Source organism: Lepidochelys kempii, chromosome 2 (assembly GCF_965140265.1).
Source record: "Lepidochelys kempii isolate rLepKem1 chromosome 2, rLepKem1.hap2, whole genome shotgun sequence".
In the NCBI taxonomy this organism is placed as follows: domain Eukaryota; kingdom Metazoa; phylum Chordata; order Testudines; family Cheloniidae; genus Lepidochelys; species Lepidochelys kempii.
In genome coordinates, this window is record NC_133257.1 from 156,146,910 (window position 1) to 156,164,521 (window position 17,612).

Consider the following 17,612-nt stretch of genomic DNA (forward strand, 5'->3'; position numbering starts at 1 on the left):
AATACTCCGTTGTCTGAAATAAAAGCAAGGCACTCTCCTTTAACAGCTGATATATTCCTGAATTCAGCCTGCAAAAAGGCATGTTCACACTGAGAGAACTTGAATAAAAGTAGCAGGCTAATCTTCTTTAATTCTTTCTTTTGCTCTCGTGATCCGTCACAGATCATACTGCACACATCCATTCGGTGAATTTAAATAAATGTGAAGGATATTCCACAGATTACATGATGTTGGAGAGTATCACAGTAAAGAACGGCTATGGAAAACTGAAGCACATTGGTGACTTGAAGTCTAACACAGGACCCTGGACCTGCTACCATCAAAACCATGCTTCCTAATAAACGTATCTTGTTCCAAGAAAAATTATGCTGATTTGTGTGAAAGTACTTTTCAAGGGACCAGTCCCATGAAGCACTGAAAGTCCTCAGCATGGAACTGAGGGTGCTCAGCAGCTTTCAGGATTTGTCCTGAAATAAAGATGATTTCTCAAGGGACCTTGGCCCAGATCCTCAGAGGTGTTTAGGCCTTTTGTTTTACACAAAGGGACAGAAGTAAACACACTTTTGGATGTCTAGTGTGTGTGTGCACGTTTGTATATACAAATTATACACAAAATTTCAAATTCAGGTCAAAATACATTTGTCTTGCAGATCAGGCATCTGACACCAACCTACAAGAAATGTTAGCTTCTCTGATATTTAATTATACTATTATGTTTGCACATAAGCTTACAAGTCAATACTAAAAGCAAAACGTTTCCAAATATTCAGGTAAACTGGAAATCTTGACTATAATGATTAGAAGTCTGTTTTCCTATTGATACTACTAGAAATCTTGATATAAGAATAATTTTCATAAAAGCACATCCAAACATAATAAGTGATAAAATACCAGATGACTACTTGAAAAGAATACAATGACTTGATATCTGGGTTATCTGTTGCAGCAATTAGGCAATTCATTTGGCATCTCTTTGATAGTATAATTTAATTTCCATATAAACAGCATAGTTTAAAAAAGGACAAAAAGCTAGAACGTTTAAAGCTAACAAAAGATACAGTGACATCAGGTTGACATTCAAAAAAATTTTCTTAGCAAAATGACCAACAAAATTTTGACTTAATACAGTGCATATAAAGTTTTTTAGAACTAAAATCTTTAAATATTATTTGAATTTAGCAAAACATGAGAAAGATTTTAATATCAAAGTGCTAAACAGTACTGCCTTAAAAGTCACTGCAAATAAACTGTAAAATAATTTTGCTTGTGAAGTGACAGATATTTTATATACAAATGGTTAATAAAAAGACACACACACATATATACACACACACGCACACACACACATATATATGTATGTATATGTATATGCATATGCATATATATATATATGTATGTATGTATATATATATAGTTCTCTAACTGGTGTATCTGAGTCAGTGTGAACACCCCATTTAGTTACTTTGTGTAACACGGCTCCCATGAGCTGGCAGTCATTGCAATAAATACAGGCAAAGCCATTACAATATACCATGCATACAAACGTTTATACAAATAAAGACACTATGCAACAAATTATTTCATATTAATATGGCATCAACAATATAAACATACAAAAAAGGAGTACGAACACGGAATGTTTAAATGCAGCCCACTATAGCCTTCCTAGCTCTTACATTCAGACTATTTTACAAGACTTGCTTGTTCTTCAGAACCGTCTTGTGTCTGTTTACTAACTTGTTACCTAGATTAAATCTAAAACTTAACTATCCCTGATGCTGACCCTGTGCGTTCCAATCACTACTTACTTTTACTTCCTTATCTAAGGAACAAGTGCTCAGCTGAACCACAAATTGTCCCTGTGTCTTCCACATACATTTGTCAGTAAGTCACACTACATGGATTCAAGTTTGGGAAACTTTGTCATGTAAGTTAGTGCATGTAATCTTCTCACTTGATTTCTTCGATTTTATTTTCATAGTAAAATAAATTAGTTAATAAACAAGACTTAGTAAGACAGCACTTTAAAAAATTGCACTTGAACATGGGAGCTAACAGCCATTGTCATTTTGCTATATCTGATTTATACGAAATATTCAGTTGAATGTACTTTGTTAAAAAAAGTGAACTTTTGTTTACTTTGTGCCAAGATGTGTGCCCTTGATACAGGAAGTATGCTAAAGATATCATCACAAAACACATACTACCCTGGCAAACAACTATTTGTTGTTCTTGTTTTCAAACACAGCTTCTACATTTGTATTCCCCATATAGGACGAGGTGTTACACAATAGATTTAAAACAGTCTTGTTAACCTTTTACTGCTGAGATAGCATTGTCCAAAAGTGCCTTATTAGCAATTTGTAAAAAAACCCAAATCACACAAAAAATAAACAAAAACAAGAACACAACCCCCAAATAGTAAGCCGTTAAATTTTAGGCCTTAGTTTGTAAGGAAAAAGCGCCTGAAAAGTCCTCATTTTAGGGCTGGAGTTGCTTTTCTGTTATGTAAGCGCAGAAATGTTAGCAGTAAGTCACAATCCATTTGCCTGCTCTGGTGGGCATTAGACTTTCATGAGGGTAATTTGAGACTCAGAAAGGTAGGGTATCCAGAAACAACTTGTCAATAATGGAAGGGGGTGGCACCAAATCTTCCAGTTTCAGGTAAAAGATGCGCTGCAGTCCCAGTGTGCAGAGAGAACGCAAGTCAGCAAGAACACCCAGTACCTTAGGCTCTGCAGACTCAAGTGGCTGTCCTTTGTTTTGGCAGCTGAAAGCTAAGTGATCTTTTAAGCTGCTAGTGATCTTGTTGCATAGCTCTTCCACTTTCTTTGGTTCTTTTAATCCATGTCGTTCTGCGAAAGGATGGCAAGAGAACAGCCAAATCAATGTCATTATGAGAATAAATCTGCTCCTTACTCCAGGGTAATCAACCTATAACTAGGTAATACTGTAACAGACAAAACAAAGACCTTTGAAAGTATATAATAATATATTAGAATAGTGATGCCATATAATATTGACTGACCTTGTTTCATGTAATAAGAAGATATAATAATTGCCCTTTCTTGTTAGCAACCAAAATATTTAATGTTTGCTTTCAATTATAATTTAAATTATAATTAATATAAGAAACCTGAGCTATCTACATAGTTACCTACGTTTTTAATTATATAAAGCATCAGTTAATTGGACAATTTTATGGCAAAATGATCACAGGAGGTGTTTTGGAGATTTCCTTGCCTCCCTACCAGTTGTGAATGCTCAATAACTATGGCAACCATTATTTATTCAGTGAATTCAAGTGGAGATCAATATCCACTGCCAGCTCCATCAGCACTAGGCCTGGAATTCCACTAGGAATTTACAGACACTCTTGCAAGAAACCAAAGGCACCTCAACCATTCTTTTTTATTTTGATAATCTACAGCTTTTATTTATCACTAAAAAGTCTGAGATAAAGGAACTCTGGAAGTCAACTATTTCCACCTTCGAGCAAGCAATGCATAAAGTAAAAGAGCTACTGTGTTACCCATCATGAAAAACTTCTGAAATTCCTAAAACCAAACCAATGGCTTCTAGCTAAGGTGTTTTCCCCGCACCCTCCCCTATTTATGTTCTGTTAAAATGCTGCAGTGAAGTTACACATCCTCAGTTCATTAAGCTTGAGGAGGAAGCTTCATATTTGTGATTCATTAAAAACAGTCTCTTAGCAGACATATACGAAAAGAAAGCTTTGCATCATTGTTTGCCGTCAATACTTACTGGATGAATGAATGAATGTAACATGTTTCTGAACAATAATCTCAAATAACTGTTGCATTTTAATTTGTCTTTGAATTTCAAATGTGCAGAAACGTAAGAATTTGCTTCACAAGCAACGTTATCATCTTTCTTGTTTTAAATACAATTATAATTGCCAGGGAGGAGCAAGAAAAAACAGATTAAATTAACTAGCAAACATAGTATACTGTAGATAGTTAGGCCTGCAACCAATCAAGGAAATATGGTGGGAGAACGGTGGGAGGCGAGGAAGTGGGGAGTTGTGAAAGATTTATGCTCAATGCACTCCCAATTATCTGTAGGGCCCCTCCCCATCCTTATGCCAAGATTATGCTCCATTCTCCCAGTCTTTCTTCCCCTCTTTTCCATTGTCCATGGGAAGGAAGGATCTGGCAGGAGGCACTTTCTTCTGGTCATCTCCCTAAAAAGTGGAATGAATGCAGGGAGCACATTCTTCTTTGCCCCCAAAACTAGGAATAATGAAAGTGTAGGGGTTCTGGTGGGCTCCTCACTCTTCTCAGGCATGCACGTATATGTATATGTGTAGTGGGGGACCGTGCTCCTGAATTCCTCTCTGTAGTGACTGCTCGGGATATATGTTTTTGATAAACTAATTAAAATGGAGGCAACTGCAATAGAAGTAGACAGAAGTGTATGGGTCTGATCATCCTCTCATTTTTCCCAGTTTGACACTTGTGTAACTCCATTGACTTCCATGGAGCTAACTCCTGAGTTATACTGGTGTGAGATCAGAATCAGGCCCCACATGTGTAAACCTTTGGCCCGAAGCTAATATACTCTACCGTTTGCCAGCAATCTGACATCAATATGTAACAAATACATGAAAAATACTCATCTAGCTAGTAACAGCTGCTCAAACATCTTCACCTTCAAGGAATTTCAAAACCTAGATATTTGAAGTGACTTGTTTACATTCAAACACAAGAGTCACTGAATATTTAATACATTTCCAGTAAATTGTGTATAATGTAATTATGTAAGCCTGACTGTACAGGTCACCTAGAGTAAATACTTAGACGGATACTGCCATTTAAAGAACACAGTGACTAAATATTTTATGAAAGTTGAAAAATCTGTGCGGATTTTTTGGCCCAAGTCTTCTGGGGAATTCTGTGAAACGTTAAATTAATCTTTAAATCTTTGAAGTGTTCCCACCTTTTAATCTGCGTTAAGGTTGTATTTTAGCAATGTTAGTGAAGACATATTTATAGGTCCAGAGTGCTGGTATACTTAAACAGATCCACAGGCTGACTTTAAAAATAAATAACTGTGTAGTATAGTGGAGATGCTGTAAACCTATCCCATTACTTTGTGCATTGCTGCAGAGTTTGGAAAATCAACTACTGGACTTAAGCACATAGGGCTAGATCCTTAAAGGTATTTAGGCCCCAACATCTCTTTGAAGATCTAGGCCACAGGCAATTTATTTCCCAAATCTCTAAATTTTTTAATCTAAATTAGGACATTGGAATATGAACAAGAGGCTGCTAGGCAGCTCTTCAACACCACTTTCTACAAACCATTAACCTCTGATTCCATTGAGGGTTACCAAAAGAAACAACACCATTTGCTCAAGAAACTCCCTGAAAAAGCACAAGAACAAATCCGCACAGACACACCCTTGGAACCCCGACCTGGGGTATTCTATCTGCTACCCAAGATCCATAAACCTGGAAATCCTGGACACCCCGTCATCTCAGGCATTGGCACCCTGACAGCAGGATTGTCTGGCTATGTAGACTCCCTCCACAGGCCCTATGCTACCAGCACTCCCAGCTACCTTCGAGACACCACTGACTTCCTGAGGAAACTACAATCCATCGGTGATCTTCCTGAAAACACCATCCTGGCCACTCTGGATGTAGAAGCCCTCTACACCAACATTCCACACAAAGATGGACTACAACCCGTCAAGAACAGTATCCCCGATAATGTCACGGCAAACCTGGTGGCTGAACTTTGTGACTTTGTCCTCACGCATAACTATTTCACATTTGGGGACAATGTATACCTTCAAATCAGCGGCACTGCTATGGGTACCCGCATGGCCTCACAGTATGCCAATGTTTTTATGGCTGACTTAGAACAACGCTTCTTCAGCTCTCGTCCCCTAATGCCCCTACTCTACTTGCACTACACTGATGACATCTTCATCATCTGGACCCATGGAAAAGAGGCCCTTGAGGAATTCCACCATGATTTCAACAATTTCCATCCCACCATCAACCTCAGCCTGGACCAGTCCACACAAGAGATCCGCTTCCTGGACACTATGGTGCTAATAAGCGATGGTCACATAAACACCATCCTATACCAGAAACCTACTGACCACTTTTCCTACCTACATGCCTGCAGCTTTCATCCAGACCACACCACATGATCCATTGTCTACAGCCAAGCTCTACGATACAACTGCATTTGCTCCAACCCCTCAGACAGAGACAAACACCTACAAGATCTCTATCAAGCATTCTTACAACTACAATACCCACCTGCTGAAGTGAAGAAACAGATTGACAGAGCCAGAAGAGTACCCAGAAGTCACCTACTACAGGACAGGCCCAACAAAGAAAATAACAGAACGCCACTAGCCATCACCTTCAGCCCCCAACTAAAACCTCTCCAACACATCATCAAGGATCTGCAACCTATCCTGAAGGACGACCCATCACTCTCACAGATCTTGGGAGACAGGCCAGTCCTTGCTTACAGACAGCCCCCCAACCTGAAGCAGATACTCACCAGCAAGCACACACCACACAACAAAACCACTAACCCAGGAACCTATCCTTGCAACAAAGCCCGTTGCCAACTGTGTCCACATATCTATTCAGGGGACACCATCACAGGGCCTAATCACATCAGCCACACTATCAGAGGCTCGTTCACCTGCACATCTACCAATGTGATATATGCCACCATGTGCCAGCAATGCCCCTCTGCCATGTACATTGGTCAAACTGGACAGTCTCTACGTAAAAGAATAAATGGACACAAATCAGACGTCAAGAATTATAACATTCAAAAACCAGTTGGAGAACACTTCAATCTCTTTGGTCACTCGATTATAGACCTAAAAGTTGCAATTCTTCAACAAAAAAACTTCAAAAACAGACTCCAAGGAGAGACTGCTGAATTGGAATTAATTTGCAAACTGGATACAATTATCTTAGGCTTGAATAGAGACTGGGAGTGGATGGGTCATTACACAAAGTAAAACTATTTCCCCATGTTTATTCCCCACCCCCCACCCCCGCCCTCCTGCTGGTAATAGCTTACCTTAAGTGATCACTCTCGTTACTGTATGTATGGTAACACCCATTGTTTCATGTTCTCTATGTATATAAATCTCCCCACTGTATTTTCCACTGAATGCATCCAATGAAGTGAGCTGTAGCTCATGAAAGCTTATGCTCAAATAAATTTGTTAGTCTCTAAGGTGCCACAAGTCCTCCTTTTCTTTTTGATCTATTAGTTTATCACATCTCTGAAGTCACTGGAAAGTGCTTTTCTGGTAGCATCCAAGTGACTCTAAGCAGATGGAGACAAATCTTGCTTGTTTTATCCATGTGCGTCCTCCCACTGGGTCAGATTAAGACCTGGAGCCCACCATTCTGTCACTGACTCCAATGGGAGCAGGAGCAGGCCTTTGATATAAGCAAGTGCAACTACACTGAAGTCAATGGAGTTGTAACCGTTGCCTCTGGATCTCAATTAGGCCTTTTCTCTTCAGCGGCAGTGCACATGTGAATAACGAGAGCAGGATTTGACCTAAGAAGGACAGCTAGTCAAAAAAGAGGTTTTCACTAAATAACGGAGGAGGTGCACAAATACTATTGTACACAGACCTCCTTACAGTAGCAGTGAAGCAGGTGCAGGGCAGGTGAAAAGTAGGATTTTTCTGCCTTGTTAATCTCTCCCTGGTTAATTGGCCTGTCACCCACTTTTGCAACAAAAATGGTATCTCATGGTGGGTGTTCCCTCCATAAACCTGAATAAAATGACTCATCGTCAGGAGTCTTTCAGAAATTTGGCATCTAGACCTCTGCAAAGTCAGGAGTTAATCCTGAGAAATTTGAACACAGACAGTTTTTCACACCCTTCTGCTTTCCCTACATTTCACCCCAGGAGATATCTATGTGATTTCTGGTGATAAATCTGCTGAAGGTCACACTTCTGCAGGAAGAAAATGAAAGACCAGAGCAAAGTTCCAGGCTTAGCTTGCCTGCCCTCCCTCACTCCGGACAGTGGTGGAGTATAGCAGGATAGGACCAATTCAGTGATGCAGGCCTACCTCTCTAGAAAACACCACCCTCTGCAAATATACAAGGGGTTTTTAGGCTCTGTATTTAAGTCAATCTGGGTCTTGTTTAATTAATTCCTATCCACCAGAGATGTATTAATATCCTGGATGCAACAACAACAGTGAATGTCCCAGATTCAAAAAGGGCCTCCTAGCCAATTATATTGAAAATTAGGGTCTCTCCCAGTTTCAGTATAATTATTTGATTTCCTCTTCCCTTTTTACAAGCTCTTCCTCTTCCAAAATTGAAAGAAATTCCGGGCTTCACTGGCTCTGTGCTTTCCATGTTGGCACTGTTCTACTTAAGCATCTTCTGGTTCTTCAGACCTTTGGATCCCACATTTCAAAATCTCTAGCGAAAGTGATCCAAAAAACCAGAACAGCATAGAACTCATTTCTTGCTCTCATGGGGATGTGGGGAGAGCGTCTTGCACTGTTTTCTAATTACTCTCTTCTGGCTGATGCTCAAAGCAGTGTTGACGTGCTCTGGAGGAAGATGTGTCTAGCCCTGCCTAACTAACTGAAGGAAGTAAAAAGGAGAACAGAGACAGAGAGAGGAAGATCCTAGAGGAGCACCTTAAATAAAAAAGGCCTACTATGGTATCGTGGAGTTTTGAGTTAACTGTTTGCGACCCACCTTCATCAGACCAGATGTCAGTTCTTCTAATCTGGGTGAAGGCCAATACTATAACTTTATGACCTGTCATAAGGGACCTATTGAGTCTGCAGCGCACTGTCTTATATTCTGCGTCAAAGCCCGGAACATCAAATAAACAGAAAAAAACACATGTATGGACTTTTACATTAATAACATAATGTGCCTATTTAATTAATTAAAAACGTCTGTCTTTTTAGTCTTTTTCTGTATATTTCATGCTGCTGGATACCTTTCAATTTATCTCTGTACTTAGTATTGACAATATACTTACAACACCCTTCAAATTGTGTGTAGTCCCAGTGTGACATTACACAAATTATTTAATGAGTCAATTTACATATTTGTAAATAATTTGCCTATAACCATAAGTTCCATCTTGTCAGTATGCTTTCACCCACACTGGGGCAGGGGGAGGAGATTGGGGGAAGGAAGTAGGACATGGAGAGGCACAAAAGTTGTCAGCTGAGAGTGGGTTGGCTGGGATAGGTAGAAGAATGGCGGAGGATGCTCACACAGTTACTGGAGAGTGTCGAGAGATACTGGGTAGATGGATGCATGTCTGGAAGGTGTTGGGGTGGTTGGGTACTGTAGGGCGTCTGGGAGTGCTGGGATGGGTGGGTGCTGGATGTCTGGAGGGTAACTGGGGGGTAGTTTGAAGCTAAGTGAGGGTAGCTGGATACTATGTTGAGATTTCTGAGGACAGCACTGGTCCACTCCCCTCCCTGGCTGCTCTTCCCCAAAATCCAGCAGGGGAGGAGCAGACAGGCTGCCTGCAGAGTGGGAGCTTGAGCGTTCCCCAGTGGCTGGGACGAGCAGCTGCAGTCCATCCGTTCCGTTCCACTGAATGCATGCTCTCTCAGCTGGGCTACAGGAATGTGTGATGCTGCTTCTGTGCAGTGAGGCCAGGGGGAGCAGCTACAGGATTTGACAGCCTGGTGTGAAGGGGTTGCTGGTATATCACTGCGGGATGTGAGGGTGAGAGGGTTGTCTGGCTTTGGGAGAGTGAAATGGTCCAGGTTAATTTTACTGTGGGGAAGGCAGGGTTTAGCAGCACAGAAGAGTAAAAGCAGAGGGGCTGGGCTGGGCAGTTGAGAAAGGAGAATGGCATTCAGTGGGATTTGGGGAGTGGGGGAGGACTTGACCACTGGGAGCACAGGGATTGGGGATGGGGAGGGAGAACGAAAACCTCTTTTAGCCCCAGTACTGGCTTTTATTGTCTTCTTTCCTTGCCCTTCCACAGGAGAGTGAGTTCTCTCAAACACCCTCCAACTACTTCCCTTCCTCTCTCCTGCTCCCAGCATCCCACTGACTACCATACCACTTCCCCCCACCCCCTCCTGAGAGCACTGGCCTCTTTGATTCATGAAGAGCACTCCTGAGGTCAGGCAGAACAAGCAGAGCACCACTCTCAGAAGCCCTTCTGTTTACTTAGATACATGGTGCAGGGACTGTTTCTGAAGTTGGTGCTGCCTGAGACAAGTCTGTGCAGTGGCATACTCAGGCTGTCGGGGAAAGCCAGGAAGTGATTCTCCATGAACAAATCCCACAACAAGGAGTATTAAACTAGAACATTCTCCAGATTATAACCATTTCCCCATTCTGCTATCATTGAGAAATAATAAAGATAAGCAGTTCAAACAGTATTTTGTGCTGTTCCTTCTACTGCAATCACCTCTCTCTCTCTCTCTCTCTGGGCTTTCTATACCACTCATCATTTTATAGTAAATTCTTAAAAAACATATTAATGGAGATATGCCAACATCATCAGACAAAGGAATAAACAAAAATTTAGATCAACTTCAAGCTCCATTACAAATATAGGGAAAAAGAATATCAATGTTTGACAAATACAGACACACAACATTGGTAGGGAGAGAAATGTTATTTCTTCATATTTAGAGGAAATGATTACTTTCATTTGTCTGGAGGTTTTGAGAAGACTAACAAAACACAGCAAATATCTCTATACCAAAAGGGCTTTTATCACTGGAAACCACAAGAAACATGGGAATATATTAAAAGTTATTGTCATTAAACGTTTTATGTGCATCCAACTCAGCCACAGGACAATCTTTACTTGTTTATGTAAGGGCAACTGAACAGGGTGTGAATGAGCAAGCACCATGATGCTAAAACAGCGTTCAGGTATATGAGGAAGAACATATCACTTGTTCACAGAATGCTTGCATTAGGTTTTATTCCTTTAACTAAATCCCCTAAATCTCCAGGAAAATAATTAGGAACAGGTCTCATAGTTAGGTAAAAGGAGAAAAAAAGTCAAGAACATTTTCTTCTTGCTGTAACAATTCACTCATTTTGGGCCTGGTTCTTACATGAGTGTAAAGCAAAGTAACCCTACTGAGTTATTCTGCATGTACACATGGTGTAAATGAGATCAGAATCTGGCACTTATTGTACCTCTCTTAATCATGGTGAAATGAGTACAAATTGATTTTAAAAATAAGGAAATACTTTTCATAGGAAACCAGTATTGAAGCTAAAACTAGTATGTACTAAATCATCCCCAAGTGCAGGAGGGAAAAGTACCCTAGAAACTCTTCAGATGAAATCCTGGTATCATTGAAGACAATGGGAATTTTGCCCTTGACTTCAATGCAGCCAGGATTTCACCTCAGGTCTCCAGAGAATCATCGCATCCAGGGTGAAAGAATGATGCTACTTGCAGGGGATTGGGAGTAAAACTTACAACTTTGTAGATGCCCTGAGATCTGTGAGGAAATCCATTTCCATTTCTGTGGATCTCAGGGCATCTTTGTAAAGATTCAGCCCCTCTCCACCTTAGAGCCATGGTACAACGAGGCACTGTATCATCACTGAAGACCCAGCTGCATCTGTACATTATCATCCTCTCTGAGAGGGGTTAAACAGAAAAGACCGGAAGTGAATGCTGCTCTGAGTAACAGTAACTCCTGCTGTATTTCTATAAGATTGTCAGGGACATCTGCCCCCAGCTCACTCCACTTCAGTCAGCTGTGCCCCCCAAATCACACAAAGCCTCAAGTCCACAACGTTTAAATGGAAGGGCTTCTGCTGTAGAGAAATTACGCTTTCCAGGTTACAATGCCCCCATTCTGTGCTTACTAGCCAGATGTGGTAGGCATTTGTACTAGTTTCATCCCCTTTGCCCCATGCAGCAGGGGGGCTGAAATGGTCTTATGTATACACAAATTATTCACTAACACTATGCAGAAAAATTCCTATTGCATCCCCCTGCCCCCAGTGCTATATGGTTTGAGATGTATTTCACCTTTTTAAAGAATATTCCAAGAAAACATAAAACCCTGGAGAAAAAGGGAGTAATTCGGATTCCATTTTAATAGGTGTTTCCGTGAGTGAGTGAGTGAGTGAATGTACACTATTGCCAGCCAGACTTTCAATATCGCCATTACAAATGTTCAAAAATCAAGCTCACCTTATCTGGAATATAGCAAAATTGACTGAAAGTGCTCAGATCTATGCTAACAATACAGTGCTAGTATTTGAAGATTTCTGTTACCAAAAGAGCACTTACCTGTAATCATACTTAGAGCTGATAAACATGCTAAGGCTGGGATATCAAGGTTAAGGCTCTGTAAATTTAATGAAAAGTCTTTAATTGACTCGAGCCACTCCCCAAATCCACGAAGGCACTGAAGTCTATGAAGCACAAGTCCATTGCAGAATACAAACTTATCTTCAGCAGTATCAGATCTTGAAAAAAAATTTAAATCATAAACACACATAATTTTACAAAAAGATGTACAAACAATAGTGAAATGTGTATCATTTAATATCTAACACATATTATTACGAGCATATGTGGGCATTTATGTTTGACAATATGCTTCTTCCTGTGGGCAAAACTACAACAAACAAGCTTCTATGATTGCTTACTTTGGAGAGCTATAAGCCTGAGGTTAACTGTAGCATGTGCTGTAGATTGTCTAATTAGTTAAGATTTTTTGGTCCTGCCAAAGGCACAAGCAGCAGAGACATTTTACATTAAATACTGTATGTTTGAACCTAAGGAAGACAAAGTGTATATGCTTTGAAATACAGTAATAATATGACTTGGAGAAAGCAGAGATTATTTTCATTCTGTGATCCTTAGTGTTTCCTCCCTTACATTTCTCAAATTTCAAAAATTGTTGAAGACAAAACAATAGAAAATATATAAACTAATGTACACAAACGCACAGAACATACTGTAATACTCAAGGCAGAAAATCTCTTATGTGAAAAATTCACAGTATTTGTCAGACTATAACTAAACACTAAAAAGAATCCCTGATAAAAACAAATAAACAATCAAACATAGTTCATCTTCGCCCTAAAGAAACAGGGGCATAACTCAAAACTCCATCCTGGGATTTCCCTGTAACTATCTTAGATACAATGTCTTAACTAGTGCCAGGCTGACAAATGGCACCTCACTCTATGAAATGACTTGGTATTAGGAAGAAAAACAATCTGAACAGGATTTTGGAGCCCCTTTATCCCCTTCCAAAACAGAATTTCAAGACATCTGTGTGAAAGGAAAAAAAACTCCAAACCATTGCATTACAAATGCTCTTCTACAGGTCATATAGGCAAGTACAAAACAGCCTCACTCGCAAGTAAACAAGGACAAATTATGATTAAAAGGAGAAAAGAAGATTTGGTAAATCCAATAAATAGAAGCACATTAGTGAGAATAATATTATTCCATTTCTGTACATTATTTTCTTATTTTTCTTCACTTGTATCACAAATTGAACACAGTATTTTGTCAGGTTTCAGAGTAGCAGCCGTGTTAGACTGTATCCTCAAAAAGAAAAGGAGTACTTGTGGCACCTTAGAGACTAACCAATTTATCTGAGCATAAGCTGTAGCTCATGAAAGCTTATGCTGAAACAAATTTGTTAGTCTCTAAGGTGCCATAAGTCCTCCTTTTCTTTTTACAGTATTTTCTGTCTTTTGTTGCTGTTTCTTTTCGGCTGTTTTCACAAATGACAAAAGTAAAGCTATCGCTCTACTTATCCTTTAAAAAAAAAAGTAGAAATTCACAGTTTTTCACATCAATTTAATCTGGGATTATTTTCAATCACAAGTAATTACCTGATGGAGAGTCTTAGTACAAACAGCTCCAAAAAAGCTGATTCTATGAGTAATGTCTGATCTTCCTTTGGGAGATCAGTAAATCCTGGAATTTTTTCCGCCCAGCCCCTGGATATGTCAATGGAGGCAGTCAGAAGATTATAGAACTGTTGTACATGTTCTGCATCTGTGCCTGCAGCAGCCTGGTCAGTGGAACAGTACTAAAATGAAAGCCACAGAAAGTAATATTATGCGTTTTTAAAGAATGCCACAATACATACAATGCTGTCTGCTCAACAGTGCTTTTCCAGTGAGTCCCTCAGCAGCAAAGACAGTAGGTTATTTTATCAAAGGGATAATAAACAGTTAAATATGAATGTAATGCCTATATATATATATATATATATATGTGTGTGTGTGTGGGTGTGTGTATATGTGTGTTTTACTTTTAATATAGGTAGCTCTTGAATACCATAACTATATGGATTTATAGTAGGGCTGTCAATTAATCGCAGTTGACTCATGTGATTAACTCAAAAAATTAATCGTGATTAAAAAAATTAATCATGATTAATTGCACTGTTAAGCAATAGAATACCAATTGAAACCTATTAAATATTTTGGAAATTTTTCTACATTTTCAAATATATTGATTTCAATTACAACACAGAATACAAAGTGTACAGTGCTCACTTTATATTATTTTATACAAATCTTTGCACTGTAAAAATGATAAAAGAAATAGTACTTTTCAATTCACATCATACAAGTACTGGAGTTCAATCTCTTTATCATGAAAGTGCAAATTAAAAAATGTAGGTTTTTTTGTTATATAACTGCACTCAAAAACAAACCAATGTAAAACTTTAAAGCCTACACGTCCACTCAGTGCTACTTCTTTTGTTCAGCCAGTCGCTAAGAGAAACAAGTTTGTTTACATTTATGGGAGAAACTGCTGCCCACTTCTTAATTACAATGTCACCTGAAAGTGAGAACAGGTGTTTGCATGGCACTGTTGTAGCTGGCGTTGCAAGATATTTACGTGCCAGATGCACTAAAGATTCATATGCCTCTTCATGCTTCGGCCATTGTTCCGGAGGACGTACTTCCATGCTTATGATGCTCGTTAAAAAAATAATGCATTAATTAAATTTGTGACTGAACTCCTTGGGGGAGAATTGTATGTCCCCTGCTGTTTTACCTGCATTCTGCCATATATTTCACGTTATAGCAGCCTCAAATGATGACCCAGCACATGTTGTTCGTTTTAAGAACACTTTCACTGCAAATTTGTCAAAATGCAAAGAAGACACTGATGTGAAATTTTTAAGATAGCTACAGCACTCGACCCAAGATTTAAGAATCTGAAGTGCCGTTCAAAATCTGAGAGGGACGAGATGTGGAGTATGCTTTCAGAAATCTTAAAAGAGCAACACTCTGATGTGGAAACTACAGAACCAAACCACCAAAAAAGAAAATCAACCTTCTGCTGGTGGCATCTGACTCAGATGATGAAAATGAACATGCATCAGTCCGCACTGCTTTGGATCATTATTGAGCAGAACCCATCATCAGCATGGTTGCATGTCCTCTGGAATGGTGGTTGAAACATGAAGGGACATGAGTCTTCAGTGCATTTGGCCTGTAAATATCTTGCAACGCCAGCTACAACAGTGCCATGTGACCATCTGTTCTCACTTTCAGGTGACATTGTAAACAAGAAGCAGGCAGCATTATCTTCTGAAAATGTAAACAAAATTGTTTATCTGAACGATTGCCTGAACAAGAAGTAGGAGTGAGTGGACATGTAGGTTCTAATGTTTTACATTGTTTTATTTTGGAATGCAGGGGTTTTTGTATATAATTCTACATTTGTAAGTTCAACTTTCATGCTAAAGAGACTGCACTACACTACTTGTATTAGGTGAATTGAAAAATACTATTTATTATGTTTTTTACAGTGCAAATATTTGTAATCAAAAATAAATGTAAAGTGAGCACTGTACACTTTGTATTCTGTGTTGTAATTGAAATCAGTATATTTGAAAATGTAGAAAACATCCAAAAATATGTAAATAAATGGTATTCTATTATTGTTTAACAGAGTGATTTTCATACGATTAATCACAATTATTTTTTTAATCCTGAGATTAATTGTGATTAATTTTTTTATAGAAATTTATAGAAATCAGGCATTTTATAAATGACCAAATTTGGCCTTTATCCATATGCTGTTAGTCAACAAAACTAGAAATCTGGTGGTTAGCATCACTTTTAAAACTGGAAGGATATAAGAATTCTGTTTAACGTATCACAATTTTTAAATTTCCCACTGATGAATTTGGCTCAATGTATTGTAAATGCAGATTTCCTCCAAATCACTATCTCACCGTGCGAGAGGCACGTGGGATAAATCTCTTTTCTTATCTGACACATGCAGCATCAATCCATCTGAATAAAAAATTGGTTCAAAGTAAAACAACTGGCCAAAATGACCTCATCATCAGAACCGAACAATTTTTAGGTTTAGGTAAAGAATGTATCATCTTGTTGACACAACCAATCCTTCCAACAGCCCCAGCTTCCTTAACTTCCCCATGACCTGCCAACAGACTGCAGCTCCTTCCCTGCTACCACTTCCGACTTCTTCACTACTGGATCCTGTCATTTCTGAATTCAAATCTTATGGCCAGGGTCTAAGCCTGGCCCTAGTCTCTCTGTGACATGGAGCACAGCCAGAGTGATGTGGCCCAGCCTATTACTGTGTCTGAGAAGTGCTGCTGGTTTCCTGAGTGGAGAGAGATGAATCTGGAATTTACTCCATGGCTGTAACAACTTCCTCTTCCACTAGGTCCTTCGGAGTAATTTCTGGGAGGGATTTAGTGCAAAACAGTATCGCCCTGGGCCTCCCACCAAAAGATCTCCACAGCTGACGGAGAGAAGCACTTCAAAGAGCACCCTCTAATGGCAGCTAGAGACAGAGCCCATTGACTTGAGGAGTCCGTTGATAGCACCGTCAAGGGGGGACAAGGTGGGAGGGGAAAGACCCCCCCAGCCTCCCTCAATGACAACAGGAATGTTTCTTGGGCCCCTACTACTGCCACCTCACCGCCCTTGCAGATCTGATTGAGGCTGTTACTGCAGCCACAAGCTCTTCCTCTGTGGAGGAGTGAGAGGGGGAAGGTGCAAAGAGGAACCCTGGAGTGTGTAGCTCTTGTCCACTACATACTCCCCTAGGGGAAGCAGGTTCACCGATGGTGTAGAATGAGCAGGATGAATGGTCTCAGAATCATGGGTAGGTTGGAGATACACAAGAAGTGACACTGGAAACCCTACATAACTCTGGCCACATCTGAGGTATCTCTGCTGGCGCTAAGTAATTCCTGTCTGCTCAACCCAGCATTAGCTGCAGGGCCATTTCTCATCCTGTGCTCCCATTGCCTCTCCCAGCCATAAAAGCACATGTGATCCCTCTGACGAAGTTCATATGGGGAAAATCCTGACCCTGTAGCTATGGAGGGTCACCTGACACTGAACCAGTGCAGACAGGAAGATGCAGGGCTAGGGAGAGGACGGGGGCTGTTCAGGGTGTGCACATTGCATGGTTACACAAGTCCTTGGTCCTCCCGCCATGAAGGGGGCCTGGGGTGCACAAGTGGGAAGAGAGGCTATTCTAGCCATTGGAAGCAATAGCCATTGTGGAGTGGCTATGCAGCTTCTCCATGGCCTGGAGGGGGCTAGGAGGATGATTTCACCACCATCACCACTGGT

At 40.0% G+C, this 17,612-nt stretch overlaps 1 protein-coding gene across 3 annotated transcripts in view; it reads right to left on the reverse strand.

Annotated features, from left to right (window-relative positions):
- Nucleotides 1-1,217: 1,217 nt before the first annotated feature.
- The window catches only part of NR4A3 (nuclear receptor subfamily 4 group A member 3), a 32,663-nt gene continuing 16,268 nt past the window's right edge, over nt 1,218-17,612 (reverse strand). For all 3 annotated transcript variants that reach the window (XM_073332529.1, XM_073332530.1, XM_073332531.1), the window contains 3 exons: nt 13,863-14,062; nt 12,298-12,476; nt 1,218-2,855 (listed from right to left, as the gene is read on the reverse strand). In XM_073332529.1, the coding sequence (XP_073188630.1) occupies nt 2,593-2,855; nt 12,298-12,476; nt 13,863-14,062 (642 nt within the window). In that variant the 3' untranslated portion in view covers nt 1,218-2,592. The remainder of the gene's footprint in view (nt 2,856-12,297; nt 12,477-13,862; nt 14,063-17,612) is intronic.